General features: G+C 37.5%; 1 protein-coding gene across 2 annotated transcripts in view; it reads right to left on the bottom strand.

The window, feature by feature from the left end:
* Nucleotides 1-444: 444 nt before the first annotated feature.
* Nucleotides 445-18931, bottom strand: part of ZBTB10 (zinc finger and BTB domain containing 10) — a 29962-nt gene continuing 11475 nt past the window's right edge. The window contains exons 3-7 of one of the 2 annotated variants that reach the window (XM_074898794.1): nucleotides 17471-17473; nucleotides 12135-12178; nucleotides 7606-7759; nucleotides 5301-5476; nucleotides 445-2565 (exon numbers count right to left, since the gene is read on the bottom strand). In XM_074898794.1, coding sequence (XP_074754895.1) covers nucleotides 2260-2565; nucleotides 5301-5476; nucleotides 7606-7759; nucleotides 12135-12178; nucleotides 17471-17473 — 683 coding nt within the window. In that variant the 3' untranslated portion in view covers nucleotides 445-2259. Of the gene's footprint in view, nucleotides 2566-5300; nucleotides 5477-7605; nucleotides 7780-12134; nucleotides 12179-17470; nucleotides 17474-18931 lie in introns of both variants that reach the window. The other variant, XM_074898793.1, reaches the window with a different exon arrangement.

The following is an 18931-nucleotide window of genomic DNA, read 5'->3' on the forward strand; positions in this document are numbered from 1 at the left end:
AAAAAGAAAAAAAAAGGAAAATACATTAAGAATGTAGAGCCAGGTCCAGTTTCTAAGCATTAAGTGAGCAGTATTCTAATAAAGCAGATTTAGGTGAATTTCAGATATATATATATTTATATATATAGACAGATCTACCAATTGTAAACTATGGTTTTAAAGGGGATAAATGGGATGGAAAAATCTTTATGCTATACTTACATATTCACAAAGCAGAACATTACTTTAACGTTTAAAATACTTTTTCATTCATATCATCTTTGCCCAACTAATTTCTACTTTGGACCCCACCAGAATTACACATTACTCATTTCAGTCTAGAACAATGAGAATATGATGTATCCTTCAGTGTAAAAAAGGCATCCCACCCACCCCACCCTCCCCCCCAAAAATTAATCATCTGTCAGGTTTACAATGATGTGGAAACTACCAATGAAACAAGTGGACGATAAAAAAAAGCATTTTAATTCCCATATAACTGTAGTTCAAACTTATCTCACCTTCAATCAGCAAAACCAATGTCTTCACATTATGTTACTGTTCTACTGATGTAAAGGACAACAGTAAAGCTTGTCTCTTTAAATACATACCAACTTTGATCAGATGGAGCACCATTAAGATTCTGTCCGTCAAAGCATAGTTCAAAGTTATCCACACAACTAGCATAATTTAGTTACCTGATATAAAATAGGAAAAAAATATACTCATTTTAAAATTAAACAAAGCTGAAAAATATGGTGACCTTCAATTGATTTTTATACAGTACTGTCACACTGGCCTAGCTATGTGTCATGATAAATGCTCTGCATATTTACTTGTTGTGACATAAGAGTACATCAGATGTATCGTTCCAATGATTGCCTGAATTAATTTGCCTTAGGCTAGACAACACAGAGGAGTTTAAGATGAAGGTGTAACGCACTCCCCTCCCTATGAAAGAGGCCTGAAATCATTGGTACAATATTACAAGCTTAGGAAAAAAAATCCACATGGCTACAAAAATTCAAGTTTCAATGCCTCCTAGAAAATTTGAAATAAAGAGCGTAGGGAGCATATAATCCTGAAAAGTAGACAACTCAGAGAGCATTATTTTGCTTTGGACTTTTTGTTTGGTTTTTTTTAAAAACAATTCCAGCAAATTAAAGTCAACAAATGTAATTGGTTTATATTAAACACTAGCAACAACCCATTAAGTACAAAAGAATAAAAAATAGTTTGTGTTCATTTAATGACGAACGATGGGCACAATAGCCTAGTGTCCAATTCACATCACGTAAACTAGCCAAAAACCGGACAAGTAAGAAATTATCAACCAAAAAGTTGTTTAATATGACACTTTCTCCATTCCATGTATTTTTATTCTGTGGGACTGAGGTATACACCAGGGAAGCCAAAAAGTTTGACGAGGGGGGCCTTAGAGAAGGGAGCAAACATTGTAACATCAGGTATCTTTAGCATGACTATCTCTTTTGACTAAGTGGCAGAAGAGTTACCCATGCTCTGATCAGTTCATTATTTTCATTATTGGTCATTTCTTCTGCAGGATCATTTTGGAACTGACCAATCAGTAACAACCTTCTTGACAATTCAAAACTGCGAAGAAACAGACCCTACATTAATGCCATTATTAGCTTCTCCAGTGCTTATCACCTATACCACCTGCCAGCATAGAGCCAAAAGTTTTAAAACCAAATTTCAATACGGTGTTGGCATTATCTGCGATGCATATTTAAATGTTTAGCTTTCACCTATCAAGAGTACGGGAGAGGTAAGGTTTGCATGGCAAAGACATGCTTGTGGAAACAAGAGCCACTAGCCCAAATTAGCTTCACTGTTTCACTGACAAAGTACGAGTACATTTGGGAAAGCTGTCTTTGCATTTCCATACCAAGTTGCAATTTTCTTCATTCATGTTAACAGATACATGAATGTGTAACATAAGTACAGTTACTACTATGTCTGAATAGGACCCAAGTAGCTATATCCTATAAATAATAAAAAATACATTTTTCTTTTGATAACTGACTGTAGATGTGAGGACTCTGTATAATTCAACCAAATGGTTGTATGCTGTACAGTCCTGTGCAAATATCATAAAAAAATTAATAATCCTTTTTTGCTATAAGGCTTTGACCCTACATTTTTCACAGCAACATAACTACCATCCAGCCTGTACCATATTTCGCAAGCCTTCAGTCCAAAAATTCAAAGTCAATCCATATAGTGTCCATCTGTGGCACCCTGAAGTCATATGCTCTGTCAGTCATCTAAAGGCATACAAACTTCCCCAGATTCATCCCATCGAGACTGGTCATTCTGTTCTTCTACATCATCACCAAGCTCCTCATCACCTTCTCCCACTTCATTTTCCTCATATTCTTCATCCCTAGGGAAATCTGTGTCCTGCACCTGGTCTGCTCCCTCTTGCCCTCCAGGTTGAGATTTATCTGCACAGTCTACACAAACTCCATAACGTCGTGATCCATGTCTTATTCCAACGCTGGCTGCTAGCATGAAAATCTTCTTACACACCATACATTTATACTTTTTATCCTTTTTATGCACCTATGGAAGAGAAATATTAACAGCTGAAATATGCATATCAGGATGCATTTGCATATAGTACTAGAAAACTATTAATAATAATAGCAATAATTACTACTACAAAAATTAATTTTTTTGAACTCTTCTGAAAGATAACCCAAGCACTGTTCACAGAAAGAGAAGTACTACTAGAGGTCTGTTTTGACTACATGAGCTATTGCCCACAACCAAACTACCTCCTTAGTGTTCAGAAGGTAGCTGAATAGCTGCCTGTTCCGAAAGCAGGTGAGCGTTCATTTTATGATTACTCGCTGTACAGAACAAGACTCTGAAAGGCACTGAGAACAGTATAAGCACTTATGTTGCACACAGGATCATAACCCATTAGAAAATTGCATTTACAATTTTAAATCCCAGAAACATTAAGAACAAGCAGGAGTTATTAAATTCTGTGTGAATTCAAAGAGCAAGATTCTTCTTCCATGACACCTCCCTCCCACACAACCAAACCCAACATCATCTTTCCAGGACCCTTTGGTGAATTTTTGTCCTGTACGTAGAATGAGCTTGTGTGTAAAATCAGAAGACTGCTGTTGACTAACTTGACTAAACATAAATTTTAATTTTGAATTTGTATGTTACTTGTAGAAATAACTGAATTCAACCACCATGTATAATAGTTATAATCTTGGAGAAAAATTAAGTTGAATACTTCTTTCTTCTACCTGACATTCCCACAACAGATTACAAATATGTGCTTAAATATCTCATTTGAGATCACATTGAAAAAGTTGCCACTTTAGATAAAACAGAAATTACCACCCAGATGAGGGGAAAAAAACAAGGTCAAGATACTAGCTATTTCAGTCCTGCTGTATAATCTGTACAGTTGATACTACATGTTTTTTCCTCAGTCTATAGACTTGTTATGATAATGTTTCCCACAAAGCAGAATGTTTGAGGTGTTTGTTGAATAGAGGGGGGGGTGGGGGGGTGGGGGAGGAGCTAAAAAAAAGTGTTCTGACTCCATCAGGGAGAGCATGCTTCAGTTCAGGCACAGGGCTGGGCTCAGCTCACTCTATAGCTATTTTCACTCTGACTTCACCTCCTCTCCTGGAGGGAAAAAAAAAAAAAAAAAAGTCTTCAGCTACAAGACCTAGTCAGATACTGCAGGACAGAAACTGGAAGTCCCACTCTAACTCTTCCTGGTAGACCAACTACTGCCCACTGTTGTTATCTTCTCTGGTGAGCCACAAAAGAAGAAGCAGAGTAGGTGCTGTGTCGTGCTGGTATCACCAGCCACCAAGGTGATAATGACCTAACCTCACCAGCCCAGCCACAGAGCTGCCCCATACCATCACCACCTCCATCACTGCTATCACCTACATACACTACAGAACAAAATGTCCTTTCAGACTCGGTATCATAGGTACTCCTGTCCCTTCAGGCATCTAAGCCTTCAGCAGGTGGTATGGGAGGAGAATGAAACGCAGCAGTAGTAGGGTAGAAAGATGTATATCTAAGATTAGAGGAGTCCAGTGGAAGATAAGAAAGATGCTAATTCTAAAATTTACGTAGAAGCTATTAACATATGCCTTTCCTACCTGTGGAGCAGTTTAAGGAATATTTGAAATTACTACAGTGGTCTTATAAATATCTTCTAGAATTATATTCTGATATGACTCAGATTATTATTTTCTTTTAATAATACTACTTGCTCTATTACATGATAGCACAAGCTAGAGAGGAAAGGAAGACCTACACCAAAAGCTCTTTTCTGCATTTGCATTAAAACTTGGAAGCTCACAACCACTTCTTCTACTTACTGAGGAACAAAAAGCCAGCTGCAAGGAAGCTATGGAGTCTTACAGAAAACCTCCATGAGGGAGCAAGGTGGTCTGCTGATTCTCTAAGGACTGAGGAAAGCTACCAAAATGGATAAGTGCAATTTGCCCCATTCCATGTACTAACCTATTTTGAGTATCTGCAAAACATGTCGCAAAATGGGTTTTTTAAAAGCTTGGAGAAATGATATTACTTTCTCACCACCAATATGATCTTGCTTTTATTGGATTTTAGACAGTAAATATTATAATTAAGTCTTACAGACTAGATGCAAAGTACCTACAAAACAACCAAGTCAGATAATATTGTCTCTGGATAAACAGCACTCAAGTCAAATCCTGAGTTATGCAACGTGCATAGGACAGGTAAGCTCAACTACTGATTACGGTATTGGTAGACTGCAAGTCAGAAGGACGCTCACTTTCTGCATCTTAGGTACTCTTCACTCTTTCCTAAATCTTAAAGCAGATACTATACTATAGGTCTGTTTAGCTGTGAAATAAATACTTTGGAACTACCTCAAGATGTTGTGCAATTGCTGATTAACAAGGTATCCTAACAGAAAATGGTGCTGCACCATTATAGAACAAGATGATGTGCTATTTTACTGCAGTAACACTAAGTCAAAATTCCCTTTCACACATATACTGCATCTCTTTATCACATCACTTTCAAAATCATCTTGAAATTATTGCTATCAGAATTCCAGTGACTGTCTTAATTGATATTACATTTTTCATTAAGGATAAGAGGTATAGTTATCACAAAGATATGTTTATTTTAATCCATTTTAGACTAAGATAAAACAATTTACATTATGGCAAATCAGAGAACAGCGTTTCTCCCAACTACCAAAACATCTGAAAAAACCATCTGCATATGTACACCCCCCCCACCCCGAGGTTACCTACCAAGGAATGTCTCTTTACATGCTCTCTTCGAGTAAACAGCTTCCCACAGATGTCACAACTGAAAGATCTCACGCCTGTGTGAATGAGCAAGTGTCTCTTTAGTGTTCTTCTGTATTTGGCTACATAATTACAGTGTGGACACTTCAACTTGTTCATGATTAAAGCAGAGGAATCGCCTACAAGATAATAAGCCATCAGGAGAAAAAAAATGATGAAACACAAAAAAACCTATTTCAATATGTTCTGCCTGGTGCACAAAAATAAACAGGTGCCGAAACAATAAAACACCCACATGACTTTTCATCAGCCAAATCAGGACAATCCCTGTCTGCAGAAACCACAAATACTGGTAGGTTCTGCATGTATGATCTTACTAGAAAAATACCTACTTGTAACCAAGGAATTTTTACTACAGAGACACAGATCAATCATTTGAAAATAAGACTTATTTCATGAATCTGAGTCAGTTAGCTACAAGTTAGCAGTATCCCATTTTTTAGAGGTCACCTATACCAGAAAACACTTTATTCTGGATTAAAAACCCTCTAGCTCTGTGGCATTTAGACAGTTATGATCTTCTCTCCCAAAATTCTGTTTAGAATTATATGCAGGAACTGCCTGCCAAGATCTGACTCTACAGATAAATAAAAACGAAAGTATAACTAAGCAAGAACAAATATTGACAAAAGGAAAAGGACAGTAAGAGGTAGCATAATTCTGAAATAGCTAAAAAGGGAAGTCAGTGGTTCAGATTTTAGCTATTCTCTACCCAAAGTCTATTTTGGTCTAACAGTAGAGGGAAAAAAAATAGCAGAAAAGCCTTCTGAAAATAGCAGAAAAAACTTCAGAAAATAGCAATATCCCACTTCTTCCTTATGATGGAAGAGAGCTATTTACATATCCTTCAGCCAAGGATAATGTAGTTTGCTCAAAGGATACATGCAGAACAGGTTTACTACAGCTGCCTATTACTGTGTGAAATAGAAAAGCACAGGCTGCTGTGACAGCTATGAAGAAGGCCACACAGGAATACAATGATTATTTTGAGAACAGGGTACTGACTCAACTTATTACAGGTAAATTTATGAACATGACTGTAACCATCTAGAAGCATCCAAAAAGCAGTGTCGAAGGCTACATCATTACACATTTAAGAGTTGCTAATGTTCATGCTGGCAGGGAGAGAGTAAAAGTAATTTTCTATTATGTGCATGGGCCTGCATGCCTACATCTAAGATGCCTCCTCCCAGCTTCAAAATCCATCATAACATGGAAGCTAGATTTTGCTAATACTCAAAAGTTTGCCTTGGTATATCGGAGCACTCATGCAAGCTGCATGTCACATAATGTCACATAATAGCTTACAGGAAGAAAAATAAGTTCAAAAAAGGTTTCATATTGCAGTCTTATACACATCAACAGGGGGTGTGACAGACAGGCAGACATCAGGTCTGTAAGATATACGGGAATTTAATGGTTTCAGAACAGGCAGACCTTGTAAGACTAAAGTTCTAATCCCTTGCCTGCTAGTAAATTTCACCTTCTGATGACCCCATTTCTCCACTATAAAAAACAAAATATTTAAAGTAAACCATAAACCACATCCCACTAATAGCTCAAAGTTACAGAGAAGAGGTAGGCATTACTCTTGCCCAGTCCTTAAGATCTTCTTTTAACTGAAGACTTTATGTAGTTTAAAGATCTAACAATAATTACTTTAGATGTGGTGGGTTTTTTTGGTATGTTTTCAGACAGTAAAATAATTACAGATAATTGCTCACTTGTATTAAGAAAGGCACATAAGCTGTGAAAGAGTAAGTTATATAACACAGGTTTGATTGAAGAAGGCTTTAGTTATGGCTGCACTGAATTCAAAATCTTTATTGCAATTAAGCTTTTAACAGCAAAAAGAATGCTCTGAGATCTACTTTTAAAATTATATTTAACTCTATCTTCAACATCCAAGTGTTCAACTTCAAAGCCCACTTATCTGTAGTTAGCTTACTAAGGGGGTAGGAAAAAAAGCTATCATTAAAGACCTTGGGTATCTTCATATTCAGGCACAATACAAGAGCTGATATAAATCATGTTCTGTTTTCACTTTTCCATATACTTGAATTCCTTTTTCTCCCTCTAAGGAAGTACTCCTATTTACATTATCCAGAAAAGCAAATAGTATGGAAGAAGATTATGTAAACACTTAATCTTATAAATCTCTAAACAAATTAATCAAATACTACCAGCAGCAACACAGAAGATAAAGAACCCCTATCAGAGGCAAAAAACAACCATCAGATATACTTGCCATTTTCCCAGGCTTCTTTTGTCCAAGATTCTGGCAGCAGTCCGTACTTGAAGTCACTTGAAGCACCCGGCAGCAGTCCGTACTTGAAGTCACTTGAAGCACCCGGCAGCAGTCCGTACTTGAAGTCACTTGAAGTACTCGGCAGCAGTCCGTACTTGAAGTCACTTGAAGTACCTATTACAGACACAGTCTTACTTTAGCTTCCTGAGTTCTAATCAGTCATGTCATTTAAAAAAATATATATCCTTTTTAAACTGTGACAAGAAAGCTTCAAACCTTAGAACAGTAATTACAATCTTTTTTTCACATAAAATCTTCAATACTGAAATGAAGAAATATAACTGCATTCTTAATTTCAATGAAATTAGACATTTGAACTATTCTCCACAGCACCACTTCTCCCCATCCCGAGAAAAACTGAAAGCCTCTTTTTCATAGGAACTTTTATGGTAAGGATATTTATTCTGTCACTATCATCATGACTAAAAAGCTTTCCACTGGATTGTCTTTACAACTGCTTTGTGCAGTGACTTCATCTGGCCTACCACAGGCAGTCAAGTTGGTACAAAAGTAAACATTTTCTACTGGAGGTGTGATTATTGCCTTAAAATATCTCAGTGGTATATAAAGTGCTTTAAATACCTTTATTTATATAAAGTATCCTACAGCTATATCGGAATCCTTTTTTGAATAATGATCTCCATTACTCTATAACCACATCAATTCAAGAGACCATAATTACTTGGAATATACCAGCTTAAAATACTCATTTGCCTATTTTTGGTCTTTTGACAAGCTCTTCATGCAGTCTGTATGGTCTCTGTAGCTTTTATTCCTCTTTAAAAAAGAACAAAAGCATCCAGAAGTGAACAGTGCTGTAAAAAGAAAAAGTCCTTGCTTGTTTAATTCTCTACTTTTTTAACCAGTAAGAATTGCATGAGTGAATATGGAATCACTCTTACACAGCACAGAGAAGAGAACTATAAATAGTACACAGGAAAGCTGTACTAGGCATTTGACAAAATCATATTTGTGGGCAAAGACTTTTTTGGCAAGAGTACAAATCATCTTCCCCCTATCCCCAAGACAGGAGTTCGTTGGAAAACATGAACTCATAAATCCATTACTTTCCTCACAGGCACAGGTTGTTAAATAAACAAACTGCAGTGGAAACTGGCAGATTTCCTTTTATTTGTCTGGATGGTGCTCAGGTCCTCACACTGGATTCCCAATGTCACTGTTGTGAAAAGTCTTGAGAAGGGCTTCATAGCAAATAGATACATTTATAATTTCAAGCCTGACAGTGTACATTTTAATAGTCCAAAGACTTTTTCCGTTGTCCCTATACTGCTCATTCTAAGGATTTTTCCAGTAAATTCTCTTAAACTACAATTTCATGCAGCTAATGGCAAGCTGCATACTGAAACACTCGCAACTTACAGTTTTACTGGAAAAAAGTACAGATTACAAATCCTCACAGCATTAGACATACAACAGTAGTTTCATTTACTGCTCAGGCAGTGTTACAGTTGGCAGTAGTGGTTTCATCTGCAACATAAGACAACAGTTCAAAAGGAAATCAGTTAACAAATAGGAAGCTTATAATTCTATCCTACATTAGACAATGGCAAATGATAAGCAAAGTTGGATCACGACTGCCAAACTAGGTATTCCATCAGAGCTTTTAAAAAGCAGAGCTTGAGTGGATGAAAGAAGAGAAATCCCAGTATTGTAGCTCATCCACCTAGCTATATCCTTATAGAAAAAAAGAAGGGGGAGGGAATAAATCTCCCTAAGAAACAAAGTAGGTGGGAAATTTTTTTCTTAAATTTTTTTGGTTACAGACTCTAATAGCTGTTATTACATCCAAAAGAGGTGAGAAGCCCTCACACTAATTTGGAACTATGGACTCTGGCAATGGCATTTCACAGCAGCTCAAGGAATACAACACAGATACCCTACAGACAAACCAACTACACATTCCTTCGATGTGAGCAGCAAAACTTCCTTCTGTAATACAAAAGAAAGGATTAGTGAGGAAGCAGTGTTGTACAGTTCTAGGCAAGAATAAAGATGACTTGACCTCAAGGCTAAAAGCCTCCAAATTAAAGCAGGCTTCAGAACTTAGCAGAGAAAAAAACAAAACAACTTTTATCATCTGTTTAATATATTATATTAGACCTTTTCCATATAGGCTTTTCCCCTCTAGTAGTGCTGTTCTGTCTCTAGCTGAGCAGTGGAAGATCAGTGATCAAAATATTTTAATCACTTTTTCACCCTTTATGAGAGGAATACCTGCAAGACTTTACTGCTCACAGATGTAACATATATGCTGTGTACAGGCAATATTGCATAGCTTCCTTCAAAACAAGTATACATCAAAGACTGACCATAACTAAGAGTTGTACCAAGCTGAGCACATTTGTAATACTGTCACTTGGACAGTTCTGGATCTAAGGGAACACAAATTGCATTTCATTAGGAACATTTATGCTCATAGCTGGTATTGAAGTTTAAGGGAAGCTAGAAGCTCAAATCCCTGCATAGGTACAGATCTTGGCATAAGACTCAGCACAGAGCAAAACAGACTTAAGAGCTGTAGTCTAATGTAGGTAATAGCTACTAAATCTTTCTACCTCCAATTTGAAGGGAAGACCTGCTATAACATAAAACAACCCCGGCACAGATACCACAAGAGATAAGAGATTACTACAGACACTTTAGTCTCTGTACAGTACAGGACTAAGTAGATCATAATTAAAGCTAATGCTTAGTCTTAGAATAATTCGTTGACCTAGAAAACCTGCTTTCTAGATTAAGCACACATATAGTGTGTTCAAAACAACAAAAAAGGCATTTTTAATGTCTAATGTCTCATCCATACAGGAAAGACATGAATCATATATAGACTGGGAACTGGAAGTGCAATAGCTAGCCTCTACCAGTTTTCCCCAGGCCAACATACAGCCTACAGTCAGATAAGCTTTTGACTGTACCTGCGCCAAGTACAACACGTTATGGACCACTGTGACTCGTAACATCACCTCCCATTCCTCCTCCCACCCAGACCACTGCCCCTGGAAATCTGCTTGCAGAACTGCAAATACAGTCACTGTCTAAACTATTCCTGTCAACTTAAACCCAGATGATTTTGTCAGGAGACTGATAGCAACTACATATGCAGTTGTACTGGTAGACTGGGGGTGGGGTGTAAACATAGACAGCACTAAGAAAGATCTTTAAAGAGAAACAGCATAATTAGAAGTAATAATGTTCTCCAGACCAGGTCATCTGACCACAACTTTCCTCTAATCTAATGTTAACTTTTTCCAATTTAGTCAATTCCTAAAAGAGGTGTAAGTTAATAATTCAAATGTTAATTAGCCTCCAACATCTTCCCATTCTTCCACTCTGCATGGAGAAGAGGTTTCTATCAGTAACCTGATCTTTAAAAAACCCCCCAAACTCCACCATGCAACAAAAAAACCCCAGCTAAAGAATAAAAATAAAACAGAATACAAATAAGATTGTTAACTAACAGCACCAAAATTCAAGATGTCAATCTGAGAAGAGATAAAGACAGTTTAAAATACAATGAATTGGTTGTGTAGGCTTTTACACAATCAACAAAAACTTTATGGAAGGATTTTACGTTCTGCCGTGTTTGCTCTCAACAAAAAGGATAACCAGAAGTCAGACACATTGATTTTTAGTTTTGAAGGCAAGAGGTAGAAGGGTATTACCAGAAAGAGAGAATGCATCTGAGCAGAAACACTCTTAGTTTGACAAGTTTTGCTCTTCTTCTGTAACCAGAAATATGCTGATTTTCTTGGAAGAAAAGGAGACATTACTGAGTAGGGGATGATAAAGGAGAATAATGACAAGATCAACAGAAGCCAGTGAACAGGTCATAACAGAAAGGGATATGGATGTAGGGTATGCTGAGGGAGAAGATACAAAACTGTGCATTAGATACAGTTGTGTAACAGTTGTGTAATGAACTTTACCTCTGTTTTCTTTATACATACTAACACTAAAAACAGTGCCAAAAGAGAAAAAAAACCCACTATTTTTCCACCAGGTTTTCTGACATTGACTGCTCATTCAGATCAATTAAAAAGACAGAAAGTAGACAGGACAAACAATTAGGCCACAGCTATCAAGGATTGTAAAGAGAGCAGTGGCAATCTACTGATACATCCTAGACTGCTGTAAGAGTGCTGGATTTGTTGCTTATGTTAGGTCACATGACAGAAAAAACAGCACTGCCAAGACTGACATACTGGGAAGGTGGAGGAAAGAAATTGTATTGTAATCCATTTGTTCCCTGAGTGTTCCACCTTTAACCTTGCTTCTGAAAAGGGGTCAAAGCATATTACTTCTCAACTACCTCATGCAACAGAAGACTCAGACAAACTTAAGATATTTTGCCAGTGCAATCTTATTCATACTCTACGTACTGCTCCCAATTGCTCTTTATTTTTACTATGTCTCATTCATGAAAAGAAATTATTTATTGCCTTGACTACAGAGGCAGATCTATCACCGACTAACCCTGCCAGATGACCATCAACTGATGACAAATATATTGTCTGTTTGCTTTTTCACCTTGTTTATCATGTATTCCCTGAAAAACTCCTCCCTGAGAAAGGGGTGCCATTCACATTTGAAAGCTATTTTGCTGATCTCTCCCCACAAAGGCTCTACCAATGAAACAGAAGATAGTAAGAGCCTCCTTATCCAGACCTTTTATTTGTGGGGGTGTTACTGTGCTCAGGGACCATCACAGACTCAAACAAAAACTCAGGTCTGAAGGGACTTCTGAAGGTCACCCCGTTCAACCTCCTGCACACAGCAGGGCTAACGGGACCGTATGTTGCTTTGGACCTTGCCAAGTTTGAAACATCTACAATGATAGAAGATTCCATAAATCCTCCAAGCAATCTGTTCCAACAAACTACTGGTCAACAGTTTTCTTCATTTACAACTGGATTTTCCTTAGCAACTTGTGACAAGTGACTCTTGTTCTTGCACTGCACACCCCTGAAAAGCATCTGGGTTCATTTTCTCTATAATCACCTTAAGGTGGTAGAAGATGGCAGGTAGAACCCTCAGCCTTCTCCATACTAAATAAATTCAGTTCCTTAGGCTCTCCTTAACATGTTCTCCAGACCCCTAACCACCTTAGTGTCCCTCTAGTGGACTCCCTCCAGCTTACCAGCATCTTTCTTGTACTGGGCTGCCCTAAACCGAGTACAGGCTTTCAAATGCGCCATTTCTGAGTACAAGGGGTATTATTATCAGTTCCTTTTGCCTGCTGGCTATATTCTTGCTGATACCACTGCTATGAGGCTAGCCTTCCTAGGATGCACTACCAACTTAATGTTCAGCTTGTTGTCCACAAGGACCCCCTGGTTCTTTTCCTCAGAGTTACTACCCAGCCACTCAGCACTCAGCTTGTACTGATGCACAAGGTTGTTACTTTCAGATGCAGGACTTGAGATTTGACTTTACACAGCACCTTGGGGGTTCCTGTCAGCCAATTCCTTTGTACTGTTGAGGACCATGTGAACAACATTACAGCCTTGCCCTCTAGCATATCAACCATTCCCACCAATTTGATGTCATCTGCAAACTTGCTGAGAGCACCGTCTATCCTACTATACTGATCGCTGATGAAGATGTTAAACAGTGTAAGGCTCAGTAAGCTATTTTCAGGAATACAGCCCTTCTTGACTTCACTGTCAAGAAAACAACTTAATCCATAAACTTCCGGGCTATGTTCTGAGCTCAAGGGCCAGATCATGAACATATCAAACAAGTCAATTCAAGGATGTACCTCAAGAGCTTTCTCAGATAAAGTATTCAAGATATGACTTTCTAATATAAACATTTCACATCCCCTTTTCATCAAGTCTTATATTTAAAGTGTTAATATAAATTCAAGGAAATACACACCTGAAAGGCTGCATGGAACTCCTAGAGACTGATGGGCATTTAGGATTAAGATCCTTCAATACAGTAAAACACACAATCATTCTAGATACTCTAGTAACCAAATTAAATGCCTTGGCATTATGTTCTGCTTCTATTTTTTTGCTAACACTGAAAAAGCAACTGTAGAACAAATCCAAGGAAATCTGACTTGTCTTCGAAGCTGCCAGTTTATCCCTCATGAAGGGGTAAAAAAAGTATCCAATAAAAAAACCAAAAATTAAGTTTAGACCCATCATATAAGGGTTCTCTACACAGTAAAGCCATTAGTTTATTTCTGCATCAGCATTACAGAACTGCTATTGTTACCATTTTATCAACTACACATTGTAGCTTGTGAACATATCTTCTTAAAGGAAGAATTTAATGTCAGCTTGAGGGACAGGAAATAGAAATATCACTGTGTATCACTATCAAAGGGCACTGATGTCACTGTAATTGAGACAAATACACCAAGAACTGATACGGGTCTTCATTTGTGTTTATTCCAATCTAAAGACATAAGCACAGATACCATTGCTGCTAGCAACTGTTTTGATCCAAACAACTTTATGCTAAAACAGTTGAAAGGAAATGCTAAGGAAATCTTCACTTCCTGTTAGCTCCTCTAATTGCAGGCAGCGTTAGAAGCAGTAGCATAATTGACCAAAGCCCTTGTGTTGAACTGCCATTTCAGTATTATTCATTCACCTACCTAGTCCAGGAATACCAAGGGATTCTGTCTTTACACTGGGCTTTGAAGAAAAGTAAGGTACAAGACTTGAAGTGCAAATCTAAAAAATACCAAAAAAGAAAAAAACCAACCCTTCCAACAACACCACCACTCCAGATGCTTCCTTAGGAACTCTGCATAATAAGATCTGGGAGTACATGACAAACTAAGCTTGCCAGACTAGTGTCATGCTCTCCTTACAAGTAACATGCAACATTACACCCTAAAGAAAGGGGATCAACTCAAGTTACAAGCAAGCGTGTAAAAGACTGGAACCATAATGCAGCTCACACTATTTGTACACGACCTGACCATGAAAAGACAACTGCTGCTTAACAAAGGGGTTTTTTTCCAGATCCTGTTTTTAAAAATGTCCCCTCAAGTCCCCCTGAGCCCTGGGAATACCAGAAGTGATAAAGTTCTGCAATTGTGGCTACATTTTTACAGTAAAAATGGCAAGTCCGATCTTGCTAACTGCCCTCCATTGTTCCCAGTATGACGGGATGAAGCTTATCACTAACAAAGCTACACCAATCAAGGCTAGTAGTTAAAAGTGAAATTGTCTGCTAAAGCAGCACTCCTACCAACATGCATACTGCAAGTAATACAATGAGCTTTAGGGTAAATGCGTATTATAAACATGCTATTCTATAATATTCCACACGTAGTATAAACTTTCTACTCTATGAATACATTTCTGGTTGGATTTATTTACTAATACCTGCCAGAAACTGGCACAAGTAAGAAATGCTGCCTGCCTCTCTCTTCCACCTCAAAAACCAAATCCGAAGTCTGTACACAAGAATTACAGAATGTACAGAGAATAAATGGTTGGGCAGCAAGCAAAACAACTCGGCAAGGACAGGGAACCTAGAAAAGAGAAACTGAAGAAACAGCCTTTTAGCCAAACCACAAGCCATTTAAAACCTATTCTATTCAGCCATCATCACAAGGGATGACTTATCCCCTCCCTCAAATTTAAAAAAACGCCAAACAAACAAAAAAACCCCAAAACCACACAACATGATAAGACTTGTAAGCCCAGAGTAACTGAATAGCAATTGACCAATTTATACTTCCATAAACTCCTAGATGACAATGTCACTTTAGCACAGGAGTGCTCTCACAGGGAGTTATGGTGACGTAAGTGAATTGAATGAGCCTACCAATGCAGAAAACCTACAGGTTAAATAAGAAACCTAACCTTGTTTTTCTGTACCATATGGCAGTGAAGGCATAAAATACTTATTTTTAAAAGCCCTTTATTGGTCTTTTAGCTTAATAAATATAATATGGGAATAGACATGCATGTGAAGACAAGCATATAGGAGATAAGGGGGCTTTGAATAATAACAAGGCTTTACTTTCTAGGGTAATTACAATCTGGAAAAAATACTTTTTCAAGAAGTTGTATTTCAATCTTCATGAGAGTTTAAAAAAGCTCTGCACTACTCTGAAAATCAGCTACAAACCAAGAGGACCTGAAGCATCTAAAGTAAAAACATTTTCACTGCTCAGCATGTGATAAAATTAGATTTGACTTACTGAGCTATATCTTTTGAGATGCAGGTGGGAAGCTAGCTGAAGAAATAGCATAGCTAACTTCTGTGGCTGGAGTTTTGCCCCCCAAGTCAATCAAGACACGCAGTCCCTGGTTTTCTTTATTTATGGAGTTGCTGCCACCATCATCATCATCACTATTTCTTAAATGATGTATCAGAAATATCAAATCAGCACTTCAGACTGGTAAGTTTTCAAAACTGAGCATATTGCCTGTGTTTCAATTGTGCTGAGACAGAAAAAAAGAAGTTTGAGGCAGAAAAGGTTTTCCCCAAGCCATCCACCCTGCTTGCCTTTTTTTTTTAAAAGAAAAAAACAAAACAAACCCAAAAGCCAGTACAACAGTAATATGCCTAAAGTTGCAAGGTCAGTAGCTGACCACACCATGAGAACGTGAGGATCTGCTTGTCTTTAGGATCATCCCCAGGAGAGGTAAATTTAATGAACAGGGAAGAGGTTGAGGCTTGGATATTGTACTCTCTTTAGAGGACTTCTAAAAACCTATGGGGCCTTCAATACCATATTACATAGGGATTGGGACAAAGAGATTAGAAGCCCATTAAGCAATTTAAATCTTTCATTGGGGTACCATCTGCAGATCTGAGAGTCATAGTACCATGGAAGAATAAGGAAAAAATGCTTAATTTTCTTATACTAATTTTGGGGGTTTTATTTGTAACTCAGTCAAATGGAGTTTATCCCTACACATGTCCAGATAAGTCCATCAATCTTGATTTCTTCAGTTAGTTAGCTTCTTCAGTAACTTCAATTACTAGTTAGTAACTTCAGAAAGTTACCTTTCTTTATTCTAAAGTCTGCATCAACTGTGTTATGCTGTTCCCTCACATCATGAGGAAAACTGTGACCAGCACTACATTTTTTGTAAGCAGGTTTAGCTGCTGCTTGTATCATTCTGAAAAGCAGTTGCTTCTACAGCAAGCTGAATTAAATTCCTTAAGAATCCACTATGGAATCATTCAAGAACCTTCTTGTTCCACAAAAGGGCTGTTTTCATCCTTCCCTTGTTATCCTTTCCCTCACCCCAACATAATGCATGACACAGCATTATCTATCCTGAAAAATCACAGTAACAAATAAACCAGTGGTAGCTCCATAAAGCTACTGGGATATTGCATATAAGTCGTTTTAAGAATCAACACAATCAGCTCTGGAAAACATAAGCAAATCTTCCCAATTGTGTTCTGAAGCCTGAAGACAGAACAACTCCAAAAAACAGAGACAAATGAGAAACAAATTCAAGAAATTATAAAAATTTATAAAAACCACCCCAACTATGATCAGACATTAAGAATATGATTAATCTGAATCACTGAGCTTTTATGAACTGAAACTAAGAGATGCTGACTGAAGTATTATTTTCACCATGGTAAATGGTTAATTGTAGGATGCACCACAGCTGTAAACAGCGAAGACATTTTTCAGCAGATTAACAACTAGAAGGGAAAATAGTAAGATAGGCAGTAACATACAGTGTGAAGAAACACAGCTTTTAAATTCATATAGCTAAAACTGGAGAAGGCTTGAAAGCTTCAGTAAGAATAGGTAAATAAATGAAGACAGTTTTTAAATTGCATGTACTATCTCAACTTCATGGAGTTTTTTGAAGCTCAAAGTGCTACTTTTACAGGGAAGGTGTTAACACATTTGCTTTACTGGGACAAGAGGAGTAGCAGATAGTTCAGAAAGATTTTATTGCTGATTATCTAATACTTACCTAGCAGTACCCATCTGTAAAGTCCATTTACTACATAATCCAAGGTAGTGTCTTTTGGGGTAAGTTTTTGTACTGAGAGGAGTGTTCTCAAACAGGCTTCCCTTCCACTATATCTATGTATTCCTTTCCCCTCACAAAACCACCAGGTGACCCAAAGCCATAATCAGGGACACAGCAACTCACTTTGCATGTAACTGGACATATCATAATGACAGCTGGTGTCAGTTATCCCCATCAGCACATGACAAAGCATAGCAGTAGAAGCTCATTCTTCCCTTTTAGCAATCAAAAAGACAGCATACTCCTTAGTTTTCATAATGAGAATTTACTTTTTTTTCTTTTTCTTCTCACAGCATTGTCTTATATTTATTCCAGAAGGCATTTTCCTACACGTTTTTAACTCCCAGTGCCTATTATTTTTGGTAGTTTTTCATCTCCACAAGAAATTTAATCCACAACTAAAAAGTTACCATATAACTTGCAGGTTACTCTACAACTCATTCTTGTCATTCTTCCAACTCTCCACTCCTCCCTCTTCCACCTTTTCTTGGGCATAGAGGGAGCAGTTGAAAGAAGAGTGTTTTAAGAGTGGAATCTACCTGTAGAGTGAAGAAAAAGCTAGCCAGCAGCAGAGAAGAAAGAACACCAAATGCTGAAACACAGACTACAGGTTAAAGTAAGCTATGCCAAGCCCTACTTCCAATATCTCTTCTTGTTTCAAACAATGTGCATGCATGTAAGAACTTCATAAAAGTAAAGGTCTTGTTAAGAAAATATTAGATATGGCTTCCAAAATAGTTCTAACACCAACAGAAAATGTAATTATCTACTTGGTACTTTCAGAGCACAGTATAAGTTGTCCCAAGGAGATCATTAGTTGATACTATTTTGCAGTTCTATAAAATAAACTCCCTCTTGCAATCACAGAACTTTCAATGGTGTTAGACAGACACCACAGCACAAATTCAGTGTGCCCTTAGCCTCTAATACAGCTCTTTTCTTCCACAGATGTTGCATGGATGCATTTTGTAATTTAATTCTTTATCACGAGTTACTGGAAACCTTGGTGCTTCTGTCCAGAAAAATTGAACACGGACTAAACTTGTTTAATCATTACTGCACTGCCTATATCCTCCATTATTTCTTCAAGAAAGCTCCACAGCACATATTCAATTCTGCAGAATGCAAACAACAAGAATTTATTTCTATTGCCAGGGACATCATTTACTAGCCACACTCTCTTTGTTATTTCCAACAGTAAAAGAGGTTGAATACCTACCCCATATAAATCAGAAATAGCTCTCACATGCTAAATGGTGTCAGAA

Source organism: Athene noctua, chromosome 2, assembly GCF_965140245.1.
Source record: "Athene noctua chromosome 2, bAthNoc1.hap1.1, whole genome shotgun sequence".
Taxonomy (NCBI): Eukaryota; Metazoa; Chordata; class Aves; order Strigiformes; family Strigidae; genus Athene; species Athene noctua.